The sequence below is a fragment of the Pseudoliparis swirei genome, chromosome 15 (assembly GCF_029220125.1).
Source record: "Pseudoliparis swirei isolate HS2019 ecotype Mariana Trench chromosome 15, NWPU_hadal_v1, whole genome shotgun sequence".
Taxonomy (NCBI): Eukaryota; Metazoa; Chordata; class Actinopteri; order Perciformes; family Liparidae; genus Pseudoliparis; species Pseudoliparis swirei.
The window spans coordinates 1,236,826-1,256,018 of record NC_079402.1 but is presented as its reverse complement, the minus strand read 5'-3'; the positions used below and the strand labels follow the sequence as shown (position 1 = coordinate 1,256,018).

The 19,193-nt window shown below is 49.4% G+C and overlaps 3 protein-coding genes across 5 annotated transcripts in view; 1 reads left to right on the top strand and 2 right to left on the bottom strand.

Annotated features, from left to right (window-relative positions):
* LOC130205057 (ras-specific guanine nucleotide-releasing factor RalGPS1-like) overlaps positions 1-8,204 on the bottom strand; it is a 49,516-nt gene extending 41,312 nt beyond the window's left edge. The window contains exons 1-5 of one of the 3 annotated variants that reach the window (XM_056432169.1): positions 8,165-8,204; positions 6,911-7,497; positions 3,306-3,445; positions 2,418-2,522; positions 1,572-1,622 (exon numbers count right to left, since the gene is read on the bottom strand). In XM_056432169.1, the coding sequence (XP_056288144.1) occupies positions 1,572-1,622; positions 2,418-2,522; positions 3,306-3,362 (213 nt within the window). In that variant the 5' untranslated portion in view covers positions 3,363-3,445; positions 6,911-7,497; positions 8,165-8,204. The remainder of the gene's footprint in view (positions 1-1,571; positions 1,623-2,417; positions 2,523-3,305; positions 3,446-6,910; positions 7,498-8,164) is intronic. The other 2 variants (XM_056432170.1, XM_056432168.1) reach the window with 2 other exon arrangements.
* LOC130205056 (sperm-associated antigen 16 protein-like) lies at positions 7,979-10,933 on the top strand. Its single transcript, XM_056432167.1, is given in 5 exon segments — positions 7,979-9,139; positions 10,003-10,107; positions 10,170-10,200; positions 10,203-10,526; positions 10,529-10,933. Coding segments are annotated over 5 exon segments (1,830 nt in total). The 5' UTR covers positions 7,979-8,053; the 3' UTR covers positions 10,813-10,933.
* c15h18orf54 (chromosome 15 C18orf54 homolog) lies at positions 10,924-18,389 on the bottom strand. The gene is made up of 15 exons (XM_056433123.1): positions 18,168-18,389; positions 17,198-17,343; positions 16,904-17,039; positions 16,656-16,823; positions 15,970-16,081; positions 15,666-15,847; positions 13,517-13,542; positions 13,439-13,456; positions 13,140-13,239; positions 12,954-13,046; positions 12,645-12,702; positions 12,520-12,577; positions 12,265-12,414; positions 11,754-11,854; positions 10,924-11,646 (listed from the first exon to the last, which is right to left on the bottom strand). Exons 2-15 carry the CDS (start codon positions 17,312-17,314, stop codon positions 11,496-11,498), a joined length of 1,470 nt encoding a protein of 489 aa, XP_056289098.1. The 5' UTR covers positions 17,315-17,343; positions 18,168-18,389; the 3' UTR covers positions 10,924-11,495.
* Positions 18,390-19,193: the final 804 nt, after the last annotated feature.

The following is a 19,193-nucleotide window of genomic DNA, read 5'->3' as shown; positions in this document are numbered from 1 at the left end:
TATTGTTCATCTGGTCACATGACATCTATTGTTCATCTGGTCACATGACATCTATTGATCACCTGGTCACATGACATCTATTGTTCACCTGGTCACATGACATCTATTGTTCATCTGGTCACATGACATCTATTGTTCATCTGGTCACATGACATCTATTGTTCATCTGGTCACATGACATCTATTGTTCATCTGGTCTCATGACATCTATTGTTCATCTGGTCACATGACATATATTGATCATCTGGTCACGTGACATCTATTGTTCATCTGGTCACATGACATCTATTGTTCACCTGGTCACATGACATATATTGTTTATCTGGTCACATGACATCTATTGTTCATCTGGTCACATGACATCTATTGATCATCTGGTCACGTGACATCTATTGTTCATCTGGTCACATGACATCTATTGATCATCTGGTCACATGACATCTATTGTTCATCTGGTCACATGACATCTATTGTTCACCTGGTCACATGACATATATTGTTTATCTGGTCACATGACATCTATTGTTCATCTGGTCACATGACATCTATTGATCATCTGGTCACGTGACATCTATTGTTCATCTGGTCACATGACATCTATTGTTCATCTAGTCACATGACATCTATTGTTCATCTGGTCACATGACATCTATTGTTCATCTGGTCACATGACATCTATTGTTCATCTGGTCACATGACATCTATTGTTCATCTGGTCACATGACATCTATTGTTCATCTGGTCACATGACATCTATTGTTCATCTGGTCACATGACATCTATTGATCATCTGGTCACATGACATCTATTGTTCATCTGGTCACATGACATCTATTGTTCATCTGGTCACATGACATCTATTGTTCATCTGGTCACATGACATCTATTGTTCATCTGGTCACATGACATCTATTGATCATCTGGTCACATGACATCTATTGATCATCTGGTCACATGACATGTATTGATCATCTGGTCACATGACATCTATTGTTCATCTGGTCACATGACATCTATTGTTCATCTAGTCACATGACATCTATTGTTCATCTGGTCACATGACATCTATTGATCATCTGGTCACATGACATCTATTGTTCATCTAGTCACATGACATCTATTGTTCATCTGGTCACATGACATCTATTGTTCATCTGGTCACATGACATGTATTGATCATCTGGTCACATGACATCTATTGTTCATCTGGTCACATGACATCTATTGATCATCTGGTCACATGACATCTATTGTTCATCTGGTCTCATGACATCTATTGTTCATCTGGTCACATGACATCTATTGTTCATCTGGTCACATGACATCTATTGTTCATCTAGTCACATGACATCTATTGTTCATCTGGTCACATGACATCTATTGATCATCTGGTCACATGACATGTATTGATCCACCTCTGTTCTTCCCTTTTTTCCCTGTGAAGGGTTGTTTGGGAGTTTTTCCTGATCCGATGTGAGGTCAAAGGTCAAAGGTCAGGGATGTCTATGTGTACAGGTTGTAAAGCCTCTGAGGGGAGTTTGTATTTTGTGAGAATGAGTTGCGTCTCTTACCTCTGGATGTATCGCCTTGAAGACCGGGGCGTCCATCAGGGTGATCTGGCTCTGACGAACAAGAAGACATCCTCATTACCTCACTGTGGAGGAGGGGAAGAGTGGAGAACACATGGAAGAACTGCTGGAGGTCAATGGGGAGGGGAAGTCAATGGAGAGGGGAAGTCAATGGAGAGGGGAAGGTCAATGGTGAGGTGAAGTCAACGGTGAGGTGAAGTCAATGGAGAGGTGAAGTCAACGGAGAGGGGAAGTCAATGGAGAGGTGAAGTCAACGGTGAGGTGAAGTCAATGGAGAGGTGAAGTCAACGGTGAGGTGAAGTCAATGGTGAGGGGAAGTCAATGGAGAGGGGAAGGTCAATGGTGAGGTGAAGTCAACGGTGAGGTGAAGTCAATGGTGAGGGGAAGTCAATGGTAAGGTGAAGTCAATGGAGAGGGGAAGTCAATGGAGAGGGGAAGTCAATGGTGAGGGGAAGTCAATGGTGAGGTGAAGTCAATGGTGAGGGGAAGTCAATGGTGAGGGGAAGTCAATGGTGAGGTGAAGTCAATGGTGAGGTGAAGTCAATGGTGAGGTGAAGTCAATGGAGAGGGGAAGTCAATGGTGAGGTGAAGTCAATGGTGAGGGGAAGTCAATGGTGAGGTGAAGTCAAGGGTGAGGTGAAGTCAATGGAGAGGGGAAGTCAATGGTAAGGTGAAGTCAATGTGATGGACGATGTCTGAGGCTGCAGAATCCAAGAAGTGAGACAGTTTCTTGGATTAAGTTCTACAAATGTCTTGTTGAGCATTGGAGAGCGTTGCCGGGTCAGAAGTCCAACGGTACGCTTTGCGTCCGATCCGGTTTGTACTTACAGCGAACTCCTCGGGCGTCACCTTCAGGACATCGAAGACGATGGCGTCGTAGCTCTTGGCGTAGTCCACACACGACACGTCCAGAGAGTCGGAGCTGCTGCTGGCCTGAAGACACAAGGACCGGTGATGGGTCCATAGCTACAGAACCAAGGGTCCACAAGCTATAGGACACATGGACCACAGTGACGGGTCCATAGATACAGAACCAAGGGTCCAAGCTGCTCTCTTTGTTTCCATTGCAGGAACAAAAGGTCGTTGACCTCCAGCGATGGGAAGGTCAACGTTTGTCTGCAGCTCTCAAACTTAGTTTGGACGTTGGAACAATTCCAGACGTTGAGGCCTCTCCTCTCGACGGCTCAGCCATCACACGCGTCTCCCTGACCTTCGGATGGAATTACTCGTATCTTTTGGATTATTTCCTGCAGTGAAACACCAATGAACTCAAACGACGAGTAGCTGGCGCCGTGGAGCCCAGGTGTTGTGTGTGGGACGGATTAGAACACTGGCCAGCTCCCACATGTGAGAATATGTCTTTACTCAGCAAATGATGGAGACCCCCCGCTGCTCTAACGAGCTGCTCTGCTGCTCCGCTGCTCTGACGAGCTGCTCTGCTGCTCTGGGAAACAGTTTTCACACAGACATTCTTGTGATCTTCAGCTGCGGTCCTATTTTTCACGAATTGTTCTTGGATATTTGCCGTCGTTGCATTTCGTCTGACCACCAGAAGCCTCTCCAGCCTCTGGTGGTCAGGTAGCTGCTTGTTGCTAGGCAGGATAAGAAAAGTCATCATCAGCCAGAATGTACTCCAGACATTTGCAGTCATGTTGATAGATATAGACACAGCTCTATAGATATATAGACACTATATGACCTGAGAGAAGCTCTTACCTCCGACGTGAGCGAGTGGATGCTGGTGCCGTCTGAAAGCCCGTTCCTGCGGTACATCCTCACAGACGGGCCGGCGGGCTGCACAGGCCGGGGCACCAGAGGCCTTCAGCTGGAGGGCACACATAACCCCTCGTCCATGCCTGAGAGGGGGACACCTCGTCAACCTCTGGCTTAGAATCACTATACTGCCCTATATATATATATATACACACACACACGTATATATATATATATATATACACACACACACATATATATATATATATACACACACACACAGGGGCGGTTTTTCCTACAGGCGGTATAGGTGGCCGCCTAGGGCGCCATTCAGAGGGGGGCGCAAAAAAACTGCTGGGCAGTTTTTTTTATATCTATACTTCATTAAAAGAGCGATCAGAGCGCACGCGCTGCTCCGCTCCGTGGCGCGCGCATCGCTCAGCCGTGATGCGCGCGCACAGGTGAGCACACTCACCTCTCACTAGCACCCCCCCCCCCCCCGCTGGCGCCACGGGTGAAGCTCGCCTAGAGCGCCAAATGTGCTAGCGCCGCTCCTGCACACACACATAAGGACTAAACAAATAAATATAAGGAATAAATAAATATATATATATATATAAACACACACATATACACATACATACACTTTAAAAAAATATACATATATATATCTAAATATATACAGATTTATTTATATATACATTATATATATACATACAAACACTTTTTTATATATATATATATAAATATATACAGATTTATTTATATATATATTCAAATTATATATATATATCTATGTATATATGTGTGTGTATATATATACACACACACATGTATATAATTTATATATATATATATAAATGTTTATATATTTACATATATATATATATTTAGAAAAGTGTATATATATAAATCTCTTTTTTTATATATAAATAAATATAAATATGTACATATAAATAAATATATACACATAAGGAATAAACAAAGAAATATATATATATGTTAGCTTCAAAAGTAGTAAGAAAATGGATGACACCTGTTATCCGAGCTGCTTATACATATATATTCTTCTCCTCTGAGAACAGATGACATTTAATTCGTGCAAATTCTCAAGCAATGATTTCCTGGCAGAAAAGCACCACAGCCACTTAAATATGTCTCAAGTATATATTATTTTAAATGTTAACAGCAGCGCCACTTAAACAGAAAGTCTCTCATTTCAGAGAACTATAAACAGGATCAGAGAAGAAGTCGTCTCCACACTGTTTGGCTTCTTCTTCTGTGGTATCGAGACTCCAGAGGATGACGTCGTGTTTCTTGGCTGCTCTGACAGATCAAGTAGAAATATTGTTGACTCGGCATGACGAGTACTTTTGGAAACGTGTAAAACAGACTCAGTGGACTGGAACCGCAATGAAACCAGACCAGGACGAGACCCCCACCAGGTCTCTACAGGCCCAGAGCCCCAAGACCACCAGGTGTGTATATATATATATATATATATCCATTACTTTAAAGTCAGTTTAGTAGTGACGATGATTATTGCCGATAATAAGGTTGCTGTTTTATTTAATCTTCTTTTATTAAACAAATAGTCTTTCATGAATCGACTCTTTTCTAATTGTACAGGGCTAATATTTACAGAATAATTAATGTACAGATGAAGGATTTGAGAAAACATTTTAAAAATATTATAAAATAAAAATGTACTCACTGATTACAGTATGTCACGAAATAAATATTTAATTTAATTATTTGTCCTCGTAAAATGGAAATAAGTAATTAAATATGTTCCATGTGTCAAACAACTGACGTCACCCCCCCCCCCCTTCTGAAGTCTTACACCACTTAAACTAAAGCACACAAACTATGACGTAAAGCAGACTGCTCTGAGGAGTCAGCGGAGAAGTGCTCAGGCGCCCTCTGGTGGCCAGCTGACGTACTGCACCACTCCTGAACGGAGACGACCTCCTGCAGTGCACGTGCCTCAGTCCAGCACGTGAGGTTTAGGGTCATTTATAAACTAGATGAACAGACTTACAGGTGAGTCAAATGGGTCTAATGAAGAGATACCATTGAGATGCATTCTGGGCAATGTAGTGCCCAGCGTTGATCGAGTTGGACCCATTATAGGGACAAAACACATCCCAGTATGCTTTAATTTTACACCCTTAAAATCGGTTTTTGTGAGTCAGAATTTCATGAAGTGCAACACCAAGTCTGAAGATGTTTGTTTTTTTAACCCAGTCAGCAAAAAGAAACATACCGCCATGTGGTCAGTGTTGGAACTACACCGGGGCAAACTACCCCTCAGAAATATAAAGTTGCCACTGATGTCACCAGAAGAGGAAGATGCCCCATAATACCCTCGAATATAATGAGGATCATTTCATAGATTTTTGTTGTTTGTCCTTTCTGTGTGTCTGTACGAGGTACACACACACAATATATATATGGAACACAAACAACAACAAAAAGCTCTTAAATGATCATCATGGGGGCATCTTCCTCTCCTGGTGACATCAGGGGCAACACTATATGTCTTAGGGTTAGTTTGACCTTTGCCCTTTGGCCTTTGCCCCGTGTGTTCCAGACTCTGATGCAACACGCTGTGATACAGAGGAACTGACTGAAGGTCACCGTGGTTACCGTGGTTACGACGTTCTGCTCTTCTGCCTCGTCATCACAACAAGACCAGAAACACACGGCGACACGTCCTGGTCGCCATTTTGTGATTTGGGTTAACAACAACAACATCACGTCAACATCAACAACAACATCACGTCAACAACATCAACATCACGTCAACAACAACGTCACATCAACAACAACATCACGTCAACAACATCAACACGTCTCCAGGAGGCGAGCAACGCTCCGTCAGCGACTATCAGAATATTACGATAACGTAAAGATGTCATTTCCGAAGTCTCGAGTCCGGCCATCGTCATGGCAACCAGTGAAAGGAAGTGATCATATTTGGACTTTAGGGGAGTGGCCTGGAGCCCCTATGCACACGGCTCAGTAGAGTCCAGCGACCTGTCTGTCACCTTGTAGCTCCGCCCCTAAAGCGTCGACTCACAAGGTGGAGACGCTGCGACCTGCTCCTCCATGACCCCCCCCCCCTCTACATCCAGACCAGGTCAAAGGTCAAGTCCTTCACCCTCAGTGTTTAGGCCCAACGGCTTTGATTGACAGGCCAGGACGTCAGGCCTCTGATTGGCCGCTGTGGTACCGAGTACCGGGTACTACCAGAACATCGAGTACTTTACTAACACCAGGAGTCAGCAGCTTCTCTGGCTGTGCCGACCCACAATGCATTGCAGCAGATCCATGAACAAGAGTATGAATGCATACAGTAACAGAAGAGGCTGCTGCAGTGACACACACACACACACACACACACACACACACACACACACACACACACACACACACACACACACACACACACACACACACACACACACACACACACACACACACACACACACACACACACACACACACACACACACACACACACACACAATGACGCGGCGTTTCCAGCCGTGTGAACCCAGCAGGCCCGCTGCTGCCCCCCCCTCATCTCCCGCCTCGGTGCCTACCTTCCTCCACAGAGTCCCTCCTCCTCCTCCTTCTTCTCCTCCTCCTCCTTCTTCTCCTCCTTCTTCTTCTTCTTCTTCTTCCTTTTCTCCTTCTTCTTCTCTATTTAAACGCGGCAGTAATCCCCATTAAAAGCAGTCCGTCCGCGGAGGCTCCGGCGGAGGGATACTCCTCCTGCTGCTCGTCTTGAGCCGAACATGAAGCCAAGGTCGCCGCGTCTGGTCCGCGGGGTGCACGCGCCGCGCGGGACACATGAGCCGCAATCATGCACGCGTGGCCGCGACGTGCCACATGCTCCGCGGGGGGTCTGGCGGAGGGAGGGAGAGAGAGAATAAAGGAGGAATAGATCCCGACAGCAGGAAGTGGCAGGTAGGGCGCGCTGGGTGCTGACAGTCAGGTGCGCCGCCTAATCATCCGCCGGGGCTCCGGCGCAGAGGGCCCGCCTCCTGGCGAGCAGCGGGCCAATCAGAGCGCGGCGCTGAGCGAGCGTCGGTCAGACGCAGGTGCATCTGTGACGCGTTCACGGGCCCTCGGACATCGCGGCTCCTCCGCTCTGCAGGAAGGCTAAACGTGACGATATCGCGGCAATCTGCACATATTACATAGTTTATTAATAGTTTATTTATTAGTTTATTTATTAGTTAAAACCTGATACATTTTTACTTTATATTAATTTAAAATGGTGTTCTTATTAGGTTTATGTTCCTAATACGACTGGAATAGTTCAATTATTTTGAAGAAATTATCAATCTGTTATTTATTATATATAATTAATATATAATAATAAAATATAATAAAAAATTCAAGCAAAATACTCTATATATGGCAATCAACAGTGCATAATACAATTAAATATGTAAATATGTAAAACATCATATAAAGATATATATTAATATGCTGTTTTAAAATATTTAAAACAAAATATATATACATATAATATATATGTAATATACATATATATTATGTATGTATATATTATATATATATACATTATATATATATATATATATAGAAAATATGTATTCATTAATAATATTCACTAATATAATGTCACCGGTTGCCATGGCAGCGATAAACAGCACAGTGAAGGTGGGCCGTCTCCATGGCGACGGGTAAACAAGGAGCTGAGAAACTGAGCAGAGAAGATGAAAGAAGGAGCCGACGAGGAGGTTACGTCCGAGGAGGAGAGGAGCAGCGAGGAAGAGGAAGAGGAGGAGGAGGAGGAGGAGGGGGAGGGGGAGGGGGAGGAGGCCTACCAGGAGGCCGCGGCCCCCAGAAGGACCCCCGCGCCCTCCAGGCATCAACCGGCGCCCCACATCCCGGAGGCCGTGGACGACTTCCTGAGGAACTTCCTGCGGCGCGCCGGCCTGAGCCGGACTCTGCAGGCCTTCGAGGCGGAGTGGTACGGCTCGGCCCGGAAGCTCCTGACCGGCGCTCTGGGGACCGCGGGCCGCGGCTCCTTCCTCCCCGACGCCGCGGCGCACGGGCTGCTGCTCCGCGGCGCGCTGGAGGCGGCGCGCGGGGAGGCGGGCCGCCTCCAGCGGGCCGTCCTGCTGGCGGCCGGCGGCCTGCGGAGGATGCAGCGGGAGAGCGACTTCCACCGGCTGCAGCGCCGCCGGGCGGCCGAGCAGAAGGCCCGGCTGCTGGGGGACTGGAGGCGGCTGAAGGGACACCTGCGGGCCCAGGAGCCGGCGCTGCGCCTGCTGGAGGACAAGCGGCGGGCGGCCCTGAGCCACAAGATGCTCCTGGGCCTGGAGAAGGACCGCCTCCACACCGCCACGGAGGCCCGGAGCAAGGAGGACACGTCCAGCAGCAGGAGGAAGGAGGAGGAGTCCATCAGCAGCAGGAGGAAGGAGGAGGAGTCCAGCAGCAGGAGGAAGGAGGAGGAGTCCATCAGCAGGAGGAAGGAGGAGGAGGTGTCCAGCAGCAGGAGGAAGGAGGAGGAGTCCAGCAGCAGCAGGAGGAAGGAGGAGGAGTCCAGCAGCAGGAGAGACGACCCGTCTCCAGACCAGAGACATCCAGAAGACTGGGAGCCCCGCAGGGGGCCCCTGGAGCCTCACTGGCCTCAGGAGGCCCTCAGGAGCCCCGGGTCCTTCAGCCGGTCCTGGTCCTTCAGGGCCCACCAGCTCCCCATCAGCTGCATCGACCTCCACCCACAGGAACGCCTCCTCGCCACCGCCAGTGACGATCACAGCTGGAGGCTGTGGGAGCTGCAAGCCAACGGGGAGAAGGTGAGAGATGAGGTATGAGCCTCATATATAAGATATAAGATATGAGGTATGAGCCTCATATATAAGATATGAGGTATGTGCCTCATATATAAGATATGAGGTATGAGCCTCATATATAAGATATGAGGTATGAGCCTCATATATAAGATATGAGGTATGAGCCTCATATATAAGATATGAGGTATGAGCCTCATATATAAGATATGAGGTATGAGCCTCATATATAAGATATAAGGTATGAGGTATGAGCCTCATATATAAGATATGAGGTATGAGCCTCATATATAAGATATGAGGTATGAGCCTCATATATAAGATATAAGGTATGAGGTATGAGCCTCATATATAAGATATGAGGTATGAGCCTCATATATAAGATATGAGGTATGAGCCTCATATATAAGATATGAGGTATGAGCCTCATATATAAGATATGAGGTATGAGCCTCATATATAAGATATAAGGTATGAGGTATGAGCCTCATATATAAGATATGAGGTATGAGCCTCATATATAAGATATAATTATGAGCCTCATATATAAGATATAAGGTATGAGGTATGAGCCTCATATATAAGATATGAGGTATGAGCCTCATATATAAGATATGAGGTATGAGCCTCATATATAAGATATGAGGTATGAGCCTCATATATAAGATATGAGGTCTGAGGTATGTGCCTCATATATAAGATATGAGGTCTGAGGTATGTGCCTCATATATAAGATATGAGGTCTGAGGTATGAGCCTCATATATAAGATATGAGGTCTGAGGTATGTGCCTCATATATAAGATATGAGGTCTGAGAGATGAGCCGGTCAGATGGGTCCCTCTGATTGGCCGAGCTCCTGATCCACCAGGTGAGCCAGATGCTGCTGACGGGCGAGGGTCACTCTGATTGGCTGACCGGCTGCAGCTTCCACCCCGACGGATCCAAACTGGCAACGACCAGCGGAGACTCCACGGTAAGTCCACCCGGCGGGTGACAGGTCAAAGGTCACCCCACCATAACCCCGCCCCTCTGCAGGTGCGTGTGTGGGACTTCTCCCGCGGCGGCTGCGTGGCCACGGCCAGCCCACCTGGGGCTGCTCCTTCCACCCCGGCGGCGCGCTGCTGGCGTCCTGCTCCTCGGACCGCACCGCCCGGCTGTGGGACGTGAGCCGCCGCCGCTGCCGGCTCACGCTGCGCCGCCACGCCGCCGCCGTCAGCAGCGTGTGCTTCCGGCCGGCCTCCGACCTGCTGCTCACGAGCTCGGCCGACCGGACGCTCGCCATGTGGGACGCCCGGCTGGGCGCCGTCTGCACCGCCGTGTTCCGCGGACACCGGCACCCCTGCAACCACGCGGCCTTCGGCCCGGCGGGCGACGCCGTGGCGTCCTGCGACGCGCGGTCTACCTGTGGGACGCCAGGAACCCGGCGGCGCCCACGGCCACGGTGGACGCCGGGCCGCTGGCCGCCAACCGGGTGGCCTTCGGCCCGTCGGGGAAGACGCTGGCCGTGGCCGGCGCCGACGGGCGGGTCCGGCTGCTGGACCTGGAGTCCGGCGCGGCGAGCGTCCTGCCGGGCGGCGGCGGCGGCGCCCTGCAGAGCGTCGCGTTCTGCCACCAGGGGGCGACGCTCCTGTCGGCCGGGAGCGACGGGGAGGTCACCGTGTGGACCGGGGTCAGCTGACCACATTCACAACACCTCTGACCTTCATCCGTCACGTTATTGATCACTCGTCTCGTCCAACATTAAAATTCATTTTCTGATGATTTCGGCTTCATAACAAATAAAAATATCATTTTTGGCACCGAGTCGTGTTTAATCCAAACATCTTCACAGTTACAGAACACCTGCTCAGGTGTCGCTCATAACAAAGATCAAAGGGGTTCAGCGTCTCTTCAACGCCTCAATGAGGCTCAACAGAATATAAATACAGATCTTTGTTCTTCACTCAGAGACTCAGAGACGTTTCCTCCCTCATGGGAGTTGAACCATCAGCTCATAACGTCAGTCTGAACACGATGACCTCCTGACCGAGACAGAGAGACTGAATCTCTAACGACTCGTCATCCTAGATGAAATCTCATCAAACTCGTCGCTGCAGATCGAATATGAATAAATGACCTGATAATAATCAACGCTGTTATTACAGCGCCGCTGGCTGTAACGTTAGCCGGGAACATTTAGCTGATAAGGTTAAGCTTGCAGCGTTTAGCATAGCAACATGCTAACGTGAGCGTGTCACATGTAGCAGGTCGATGTGTTGATGCATCTCGAGAGGACGGGACATCCGATTGGTCCTCTGGAGAGGACGGAGACACTGACAGGAAGTCCCGCCCCCTCTCTGGTGGACAGGCTTCCTGTCGGCCTCAGGAGGGTTTGAGCGGCGTGCAGACGAGTCCGTCAGCGGGAGAAGAGGAGGAGCGTCCTTCATCTTCGTCCCGCTCCTCCTCCTCCTCCTCCCGGGTCTCTGTGGGTTCCTCCACCAGCTCCTTCAGGCGGCTCAGGTGGTGCATCGCTCTGAGGAGGGAACGCTCGTCAGCTCAGCTGCTACAACTACAAGCTACAAGCTACATCTACGACATCATTAGTATGATTCTGATATGTTAGGAATCGGGGTGAGGGACCTCTGCAGTGACGGCCCTCCATGACCTCCAGGACCTCCATGACCTCCAGGACCTCCAGGACCTCCAGGACCTCTCTCCAGCTGCTCTTCTCCGTCAGGCCTCTGGGACACAAACAACCAGCGTCAGAAGCACACCGGGTCAAAGGTCAACGCTGCCCCTAAGAGATATAACATGGCCCCTGATGTCACGAGGAGCCACACATGACCCCATGATGTCCTCTCGTGATATTTAATAGCAGTTTGTTGTTGTTTGTTAGCTGTACTAGCTACATACAAAAAAATCAATAATCATTTTAAATTATAAAAAAACAAAAAAATAAGTTATAATTGTTATTAAGAGTTTTAAAACATTTTTTATAACAATAAAAAAAGAATAACATTTAATATGATTGTTTGTTTTTTGAAAACACTTTAAATCTTAAGACTACTGCCTATTAGTCTTATTATTGCCGATATATTATATAAATATATAATATAATATAAATATATCTCTCTCTGTCCGGGCTTCGTACCGGCTGCAGCCCGGCTGAGAGCCCCGGTGCCAGTTGCCGCCGCTGAAGCTCCGCCTCCACCGCCTGCAGTCTGAACAGCATCTGCTTCAGCGCCTCCACTGGACCCGGCTGCTTAAAGAGGCCGTTACCGTGGAGACCGGAGACCCAGGCCTGGGAGACAGAGGTGGGGGCGGGGTCATTTGGACTTTGATGTGTCACAGGAACCACGTGAGGAGCAGAGACCTGCAACGGAGAGGCGGGGCCTGTAACACCTACCTGAGCTCCTCGGAGGGGCGGAGCCTCTGCGGCGCCCCCTGCTGCTGCCGCCGGGCCGCTGCAGGAACAACACGGGCGGTTCAGTGTGAGCGCATCACAACGACAGAGGAGGGAGAGGAACTCACCGAGGGGGGAGGAGCTCCTCACTGCTCACTGGATTGACGGCTTCCTCAGCGACACCCACTGCCACAACAACAACAACAACAACAGGGATTCAATGAGGAGAAAGTAGCGCAGGACGTCTGAATGAAGATTCAGTGTTGTGAGAGTTCATAAAGGATGTTCTGATGTTCTGATGCGGTGCTGCTGCTTCAAACACGTCCTCCATGGACTTCATCAAGAGTTTCTGTCTCTGGATTCTCCGTTAGCCGAGAGACACGGTGGGGGGGGGGGTTTGTGATGGTCTCGGCTATCTGGACGCTGACGGGTCTGACCTGGATCTGCAGGACCGTCCAGGTCTCCAGAACTGAGAGACAGACTGTTCAGGACCCGATCGGCCTTCTGGATCAGAGCCTCGATCCTGTTGCCTGAGAGGGAACAGAGAGGATCTCTTCAGTCCAGGAGGAGGCGCGTTGTTGAGGCGCCCTCAGGACGCCGCCCGCCTCCAGCTGCTCCTCTACCTCTGAACAGGCGCCGCGTGTCCGTGACGTCATCGCCACGTCGCTCTGCGGCGAGGAGAGAAATCTGTTCAGCGAACTGGAGCCCGAGAGCCCGGAGAGCCTGCTGACACACACACACACACACACACACACACACACACACACACACACACACACACACACACACACACACACACACACACACACACACACACACACACACACACACACACACACACACACACACACACACACACACACACAGACCCTCAGATGGGGGGGGGGTAGAGGCTCCGAGGCGGCTCAGGCGGTCCACTCACCCGTGAAGGCGTCTGGTCGGCCTCCTCCTCCTCCTCCTCCTCCTCCTCCTCCTCCTCCTCCTCCTCCAGCGCCGCGACCCAGGACGGAGGCCCGGTTCTGGGAGCTGCAGGAACACAAACACGATGACGCAATGAGACTAAAGTCCCCACCAGAGATCACATGACCAACACGATCACGTGATCATCTTATTGATCATGAGAAGTTCATATCGTGTTTCATAAGGTCCTCAAAGACACTTCACACGCCGTGGACACGGCTACGAGGGTTAAATGTCTTGCTCAAGGACACGTGGACTAGGGCGGGGATTGAACCGCCAACCCCCTGACTGACAGACCTGCTACCCACTGACCCACAGTCATCTCACTTCATTGTTTCTTTCATACATTTGTGTTTTCAGACTGTCTCCAGTCTGTCGGCATGCCGTCAACCAAACATGCTAACATGCTAACATCAGTTGTAAAATACGATCAATAACACGTCAACTGTAGCTACGTGTGTGTGTGTGTGTGTACATCCAACATGCAGAATGTGACACGCTAGCATGTTGCTATGCTAACGTGAACGGGTCTGACGAGTCTCTTTGAAGTCACTTTGTTTAAGACGAGCTGATTATCATAAAAGATGAGAGTTCATCTTATGAAAAGGAATAAAGATACAGGAGTGGTGTGTGTTGAGTGTTGAGTGTTGAGTGTTGAGTGGTGAGTGTTGAGTGGTGAGTGTTGAGTGGTGAGTGGTGAGTGTTGAGTGTTGAGTGGTGTGTGTTGAGTGGTGTGTGTTGAGTGGTGAGTGTTGAGTGGTGTGTGTTGAGTGGTGAGTGTTGAGTGGTGAGTGTTGAGTGGTGAGTGTTGAGTGTTGAGTGGTGAGTGTTGAGTGGTGAGTGTTGAGTGGTGTGTGTTGAGTGGTGAGTGTTGAGTGGTGAGTGTTGAGTGTTGAGTGGTGAGTGTTGAGTGGTGAGTGTTGAGTGGTGAGTGTTGAGTGTTGAGTGGTGTGTGTTGAGTGTTGAGTGGTGAGTGTTGAGTGTTGAGTGGTGAGTGGTGTGTGTTGAGTGGTGAGTGGTGAGTGTTGAGTGGTGAGTGTTGAGTGGTGAGTGTTGAGTGTTGAGTGGTGAGTGTTGAGTGGTGAGTGTTGAGTGTTGAGTGGTGTGTGTTGAGTGGTGAGTGTTGAGTGGTGTGTGAGTGGTGAGTGTTGAGTGGTGTGTGTTGAGTGGTGTGTGTTCAGTGGTGAGTGTTGAGTGGTGTGTGTTGAGTGGTGAGTGTTGAGTGGTGAGTGTTGAGTGGTGTGTGTTGAGTGGTGAGTGTTGAGTGGTGAGTGTTGAGTGGTGTGTGTTCAGTGGTGTGTGTTCAGTGGTGAGTGTTGAGTGGTGTGTGTTGAGTGGTGTGTTGAGTGTTGAGTGGTGTGTGTTGAGTGGTGAGTGGTGAGTGTTGAGTGGTGAGTGGTGAGTGTTGAGTGGTGTGTGTTCAGTGGTGAGTGTTGAGTGGTGTGTGTTGAGTGGTGAGTGGTGAGTGTTGAGTGGTGTGTGTTGAGTGGTGAGTGTTGAGTGGTGTGTGTTGAGTGGTGTGTTGAGTGGTGTGTGTTGAGTGGTGTGTGTTGTGTGTTGAGTGGTGAGTGTTGTGTGTTGAGTGGTGTGTGTTGAGTGTTGAGTGGTGTGTGTGAGTGGTGAGTGTTGAGTGTTGTGTGTTGAGTGTGAGTGAGTGTGTGTGTTGAGTGGTGTGTGTTGAGTGGTGTGTGTTGAGTGGTGAGTGTTGTGTGTTGAGTGGTGTGTGTTGAGTGGTGAGTGTTGTGTGTTGAGTGGTGTGTGTTGAGTGGTGTGTGTTGAGTGTTGAGTGGTGTGTGTTGAGTGGTGTGTGTTGAGTGGTGTGTGTTGAGTGGTGTGTGTTGAGTGGTGAGTGTTGTGTGTTGAGTGGTGTGTGTTGAGTGGTGTGTGTTGAGTGGTGAGTGGTGTGTGTTGAGTGTTGAGTGGTGTGTGTTGAGTGGTGAGTGTTGAGTGGTGTGTGTTGAGTGTTGTGTGTTGAGTGGTGAGTGTTGTGTGTTGAGTGGTGAGTGTTGAGTGGTGTGTGTTGAGTGGTGAGTGTTGAGTGGTGTGTGTTGAGTGTTGAGTGGTGAGTGGTGTGTGTTGAGTGTTGAGTGGTGATATTTGTTTGTTGCTATTGCATTTGTTTTCCTTGACTCTGCCGAGCGCTTAGTGAACATAGTTTTTAAAGGTGCTCTATAGAAGAAGAGCCGCACCGCGTCGGTCCCAGCGCTCCTCGGACCGCGTGGCCGTCGTCTCGCTGAGGTCGCAGCGCCCGACCCACGCCGGGTACTTCTGCTCCGGCCCGCTGCTGAGCCCGGAGCAGTCCATGTCCGTCTTGTTGCTGGTGAACCAGCGGGGGAGGTGCAGCGACGCACGAGGGTCCGCTGGCCTCGCTCTGGAGGGGAACCAAAAGAAGAACTTCATTTAAAAACAAAGTTTACAAGGAGCTCTCCAGAGAATCAAGGCCAGACTAATGGATGCAGAGCGAGAACACGCCCAGAGGAGGATGGGTTGGACCTGGAGCTCCTGGGTGGAGGTGGGGGGCGGGGGCTCCGCTGGGGGTCCCAGGGCATGTGAGCCGGTCTGGAGGAGCAGCCGGGCTCCGAGGATCCAGACTGGGACCGGAGACCTGGAGCAGCAGACGAGACGCCGACACGTTATGTATCCCATCAACTGGTTTATTGTTGAGCAGACAGAGGACATCCCATAATGAGGCAGACATCTGGTGAAGGTGTCGGGTTTCTACAAAAAAAGCTTCTGTGTGGGCGTCAGAAACACACAGGTCAAAGGTCAAAGCTGCCCTCAGGAACATGATGTTGCCCTGAGGCCCCGTCACGTCCTCCAGTTAGGATCATTTAATATCTTTGTTTGGTTCTTTGTTGTCTTCTCTGTTCTGATGGACGAGGGACTCGGAAAAAAATATTATACAATTTTTAATTAAAAATAATAATAAAATGTTATAATTGTTAAAAAATATATTTTTTTAATTAACCACAAATAAATCAGAATAACATTGAATATAAATCTCTGGTTTATGTTTTCTGTTCATTGTTCAAAATAATCTAATAAAACACTTTGAATCTGTAGATTATTGCCTAATAGTCTTATTATTGTCATTTTAAGCCTAAATAAGTATATTAATATGTTTTAACGTTACTGCCCCTGAACACATCACCTCCCCCTCTGGCGGTGCGTTCACTGACCCCGGAGGAAGGCGGAGGTGTGCGTGACGGGCATGGAGCCGTCGTGAGGGATGCACAGCAGCTCGTCCGTCGTCATGGAGAGACGCTCTCGGTTGCCGCGGTGATGAAGGGAGCTGACGGGGAGGTTCAGGAAGTCCAGCTCCCGGTCGGTCAGACGCTCCTTCAGAACTAGTGAGAACAGAACCGCAGGTCAGGACTACGAGACCAGAACAGAGCCGCGGGTCAAGACACGCCCCCCCCGGGCCTACCGTCTCTGTTCCGGGCCGCTCCGGCTCTGCTCGGCGTGGAGGGCGGGCCCGGCAGGAGGAGCCCCCCCGCGGGCTGCCGGCTCCTCTCAAAGTCCCTGATGTAGGCGTCCAGCGCCGCCGAGGCCGACTCGTAGTCCTGAGAGCAGAGACACGCCGTCAGAACGGACCTGAGGGGGAACCGGGTCGGGGTCTGTCCTCTGGGACATCGGGGCCCTGGATAACTCTTCACTCCCACAGTTATCAACACAGAGGTCACAGAGGTCACAGGCGGCCAGCAGGAGCAGCAGAGCCAACCTTGTGCCGGTATCTGAAGGTGGCGTCGGGGCCCAGCAGGCTGCTCCTCAGGTGACCCGAGCTGGACAGCAGGGAGGTGACCGTGGACTCCGGGGACAGGCCGCCGCCGGCCGCCATGACGCAGCAGCTGAGAGGACCTCCAGATGCTGCAGAGCACCCACAGGAGACGCGATCAACGTGTTACGTCACTGACAGGGACCCCGTCAACAGGCGAGCGGGGGTCACGCATGCGCTTTAGTTGTCAAACATTGTGACGTCACAGCACCTGACCACCGCTCACGAGCCCGTGTGTCGTCACGATAAAAGAGTCTCGAGCTCATTTCGCGTCAATGTGTGAAACGAACATAACGTTCCGCTCATAAAGCCGGTTTGTGAATACGTCGCGGTCCGGTTGGTGTGACCTCAGTGTTACGGTTCAACAGGCGGCCGTGTTAACTGGAGACTTAACGGAGAGTTCGCTGAACTCGTGAACGCCGCTTGGTTTAATCTTATAACGAAGTGTCAGCCCCTCATAGAGTTAATAATATATACTTTACTAATTATATACTCCGAGTTCTCTTCCTATTTTCAACAGCCGGCTGTAACCACGGCAACGACGAACGCGTTGGTTTGAAGTCACCCGTTAACACGGTCGCTTCTTAAACCGTAACACCGGAGCGTCTCAGAAGTTTACGTTGAGTAGGGAGCTAGTTGACATTAGTGAAGTTAACCTTAACTAGCTCATTGACGTCAGTTAGCTCGATAGCTCACGTAAACTCGCGCTAGTTGAGCTCACACCTGAGCATATAAATGGCATTTATAATCAACAGACACTCAAGTTGAACTCGCAAACGAAGCGGAATGTTCCGTTGAAACCAGAATGCTTCTCCACCGCATTCGCATGTCCACTGGGCCGGTGTTTCCTCCCCGGCCCGCCGCGCACAGTGGCCCGGTGCAGACCATTCAAGTGTCCCGGGTAAAGCGAACTCACCCAACTGGTCTGGAGTCAGTTTAGAGCCGATGACTTCCGCGCCCAGAGACGTTACAACCAAACTCCATTAAAAAAAAGAAAAGATGTAAATTAGCTCCATTCATCACGGTTCCTCAGCGGAGCCGCGCGCGGTGGGTCCGGTCGGACCCAGTCAGCCTTCACGGTACTTTTGACGGACTTTCGGAATGTTTCGAAACGTCGGAACCGTCGATGCTCGGCGTGACCGAACGACCACGAGCGCCCCCTGCAGGCCTGGAGGGGAGCTGCAGCCTGACAGAAAGTACTGCGCAGGCCGATCTGGGTATGTGACTAATGCAGAATTAAAAGATGAGGATAATTATAGAAATGAATTTGTTTTTGAGTTTATTCGTCACTTTTACCTGTATATTTATACAACTGTGTCTATTGAGCCCCGCTTTTCCATAAGAACTACAAATAATAATGTTGTACTTCTACTTTCCGTGTTAGGTTACATGCCAGTTTTAGTTTATTTGAATACTTTTACTTGTCATGGAAGACTTTTACACTCTGGTATTTTTTCCTTCGAGCTTATACGAAAAGGCGTTCCCTCTGGAACTATAAATCAAAACGCAGGACAGATTGAGTTATTTCCCAGAATCCGTCTTCTTCGTCTTCTTCTCGTTCTTTATCTTCTTCTTCTTCTTCTTCTTCTTCTTCTTCTTCTTCTTCTTCTTTGGCAGCTGGCCTCCTATTGCCATCGTTCATGTTGCATTACTTCCTCCTAGTTAACAGACCTCAATAAATACAGGAATAAATTATAGCCACTCTTAAACAGAGGCCATTACCCAGACCAAGTCCCAGACCAAGTCCCAGACCACCAACTGGACCACGACGCTAAAGCTGCTCGTCACCACTCCAACACACCGTGACAATAATCACAATTATCATTTCTCCACTTTGCCATTTAATGTTTTTTTTGGTCAGTTTTAGAGGATCAACTTCTGACACCTACATTTGGAAATCCTTCCTTCAGCACATCCTCCTCCTCTTCCTCTTCCTCCTCCT

Excerpts from the sequence above, each read along its gene's own strand:
- c15h18orf54 (XM_056433123.1), bottom strand. The coding sequence starts at position 17,314 with ATGGCGGCCGGCGGCGGCCTGTCCCCGGAGTCCACGGTCACCTCCCTG. Across the intron at positions 16,082-16,655 it reads CACCTCCGCCTTCCTCCGGG|GTCTCCGGTCCCAGTCTGGA; the intron begins GTCAGTGAACGC and ends CTGCTGCTCCAG. Across the intron at positions 12,703-12,953 it reads GGACGGTCCTGCAGATCCAG|TGGGTGTCGCTGAGGAAGCC; the intron begins GTCAGACCCGTC and ends TTGTTGTGGCAG.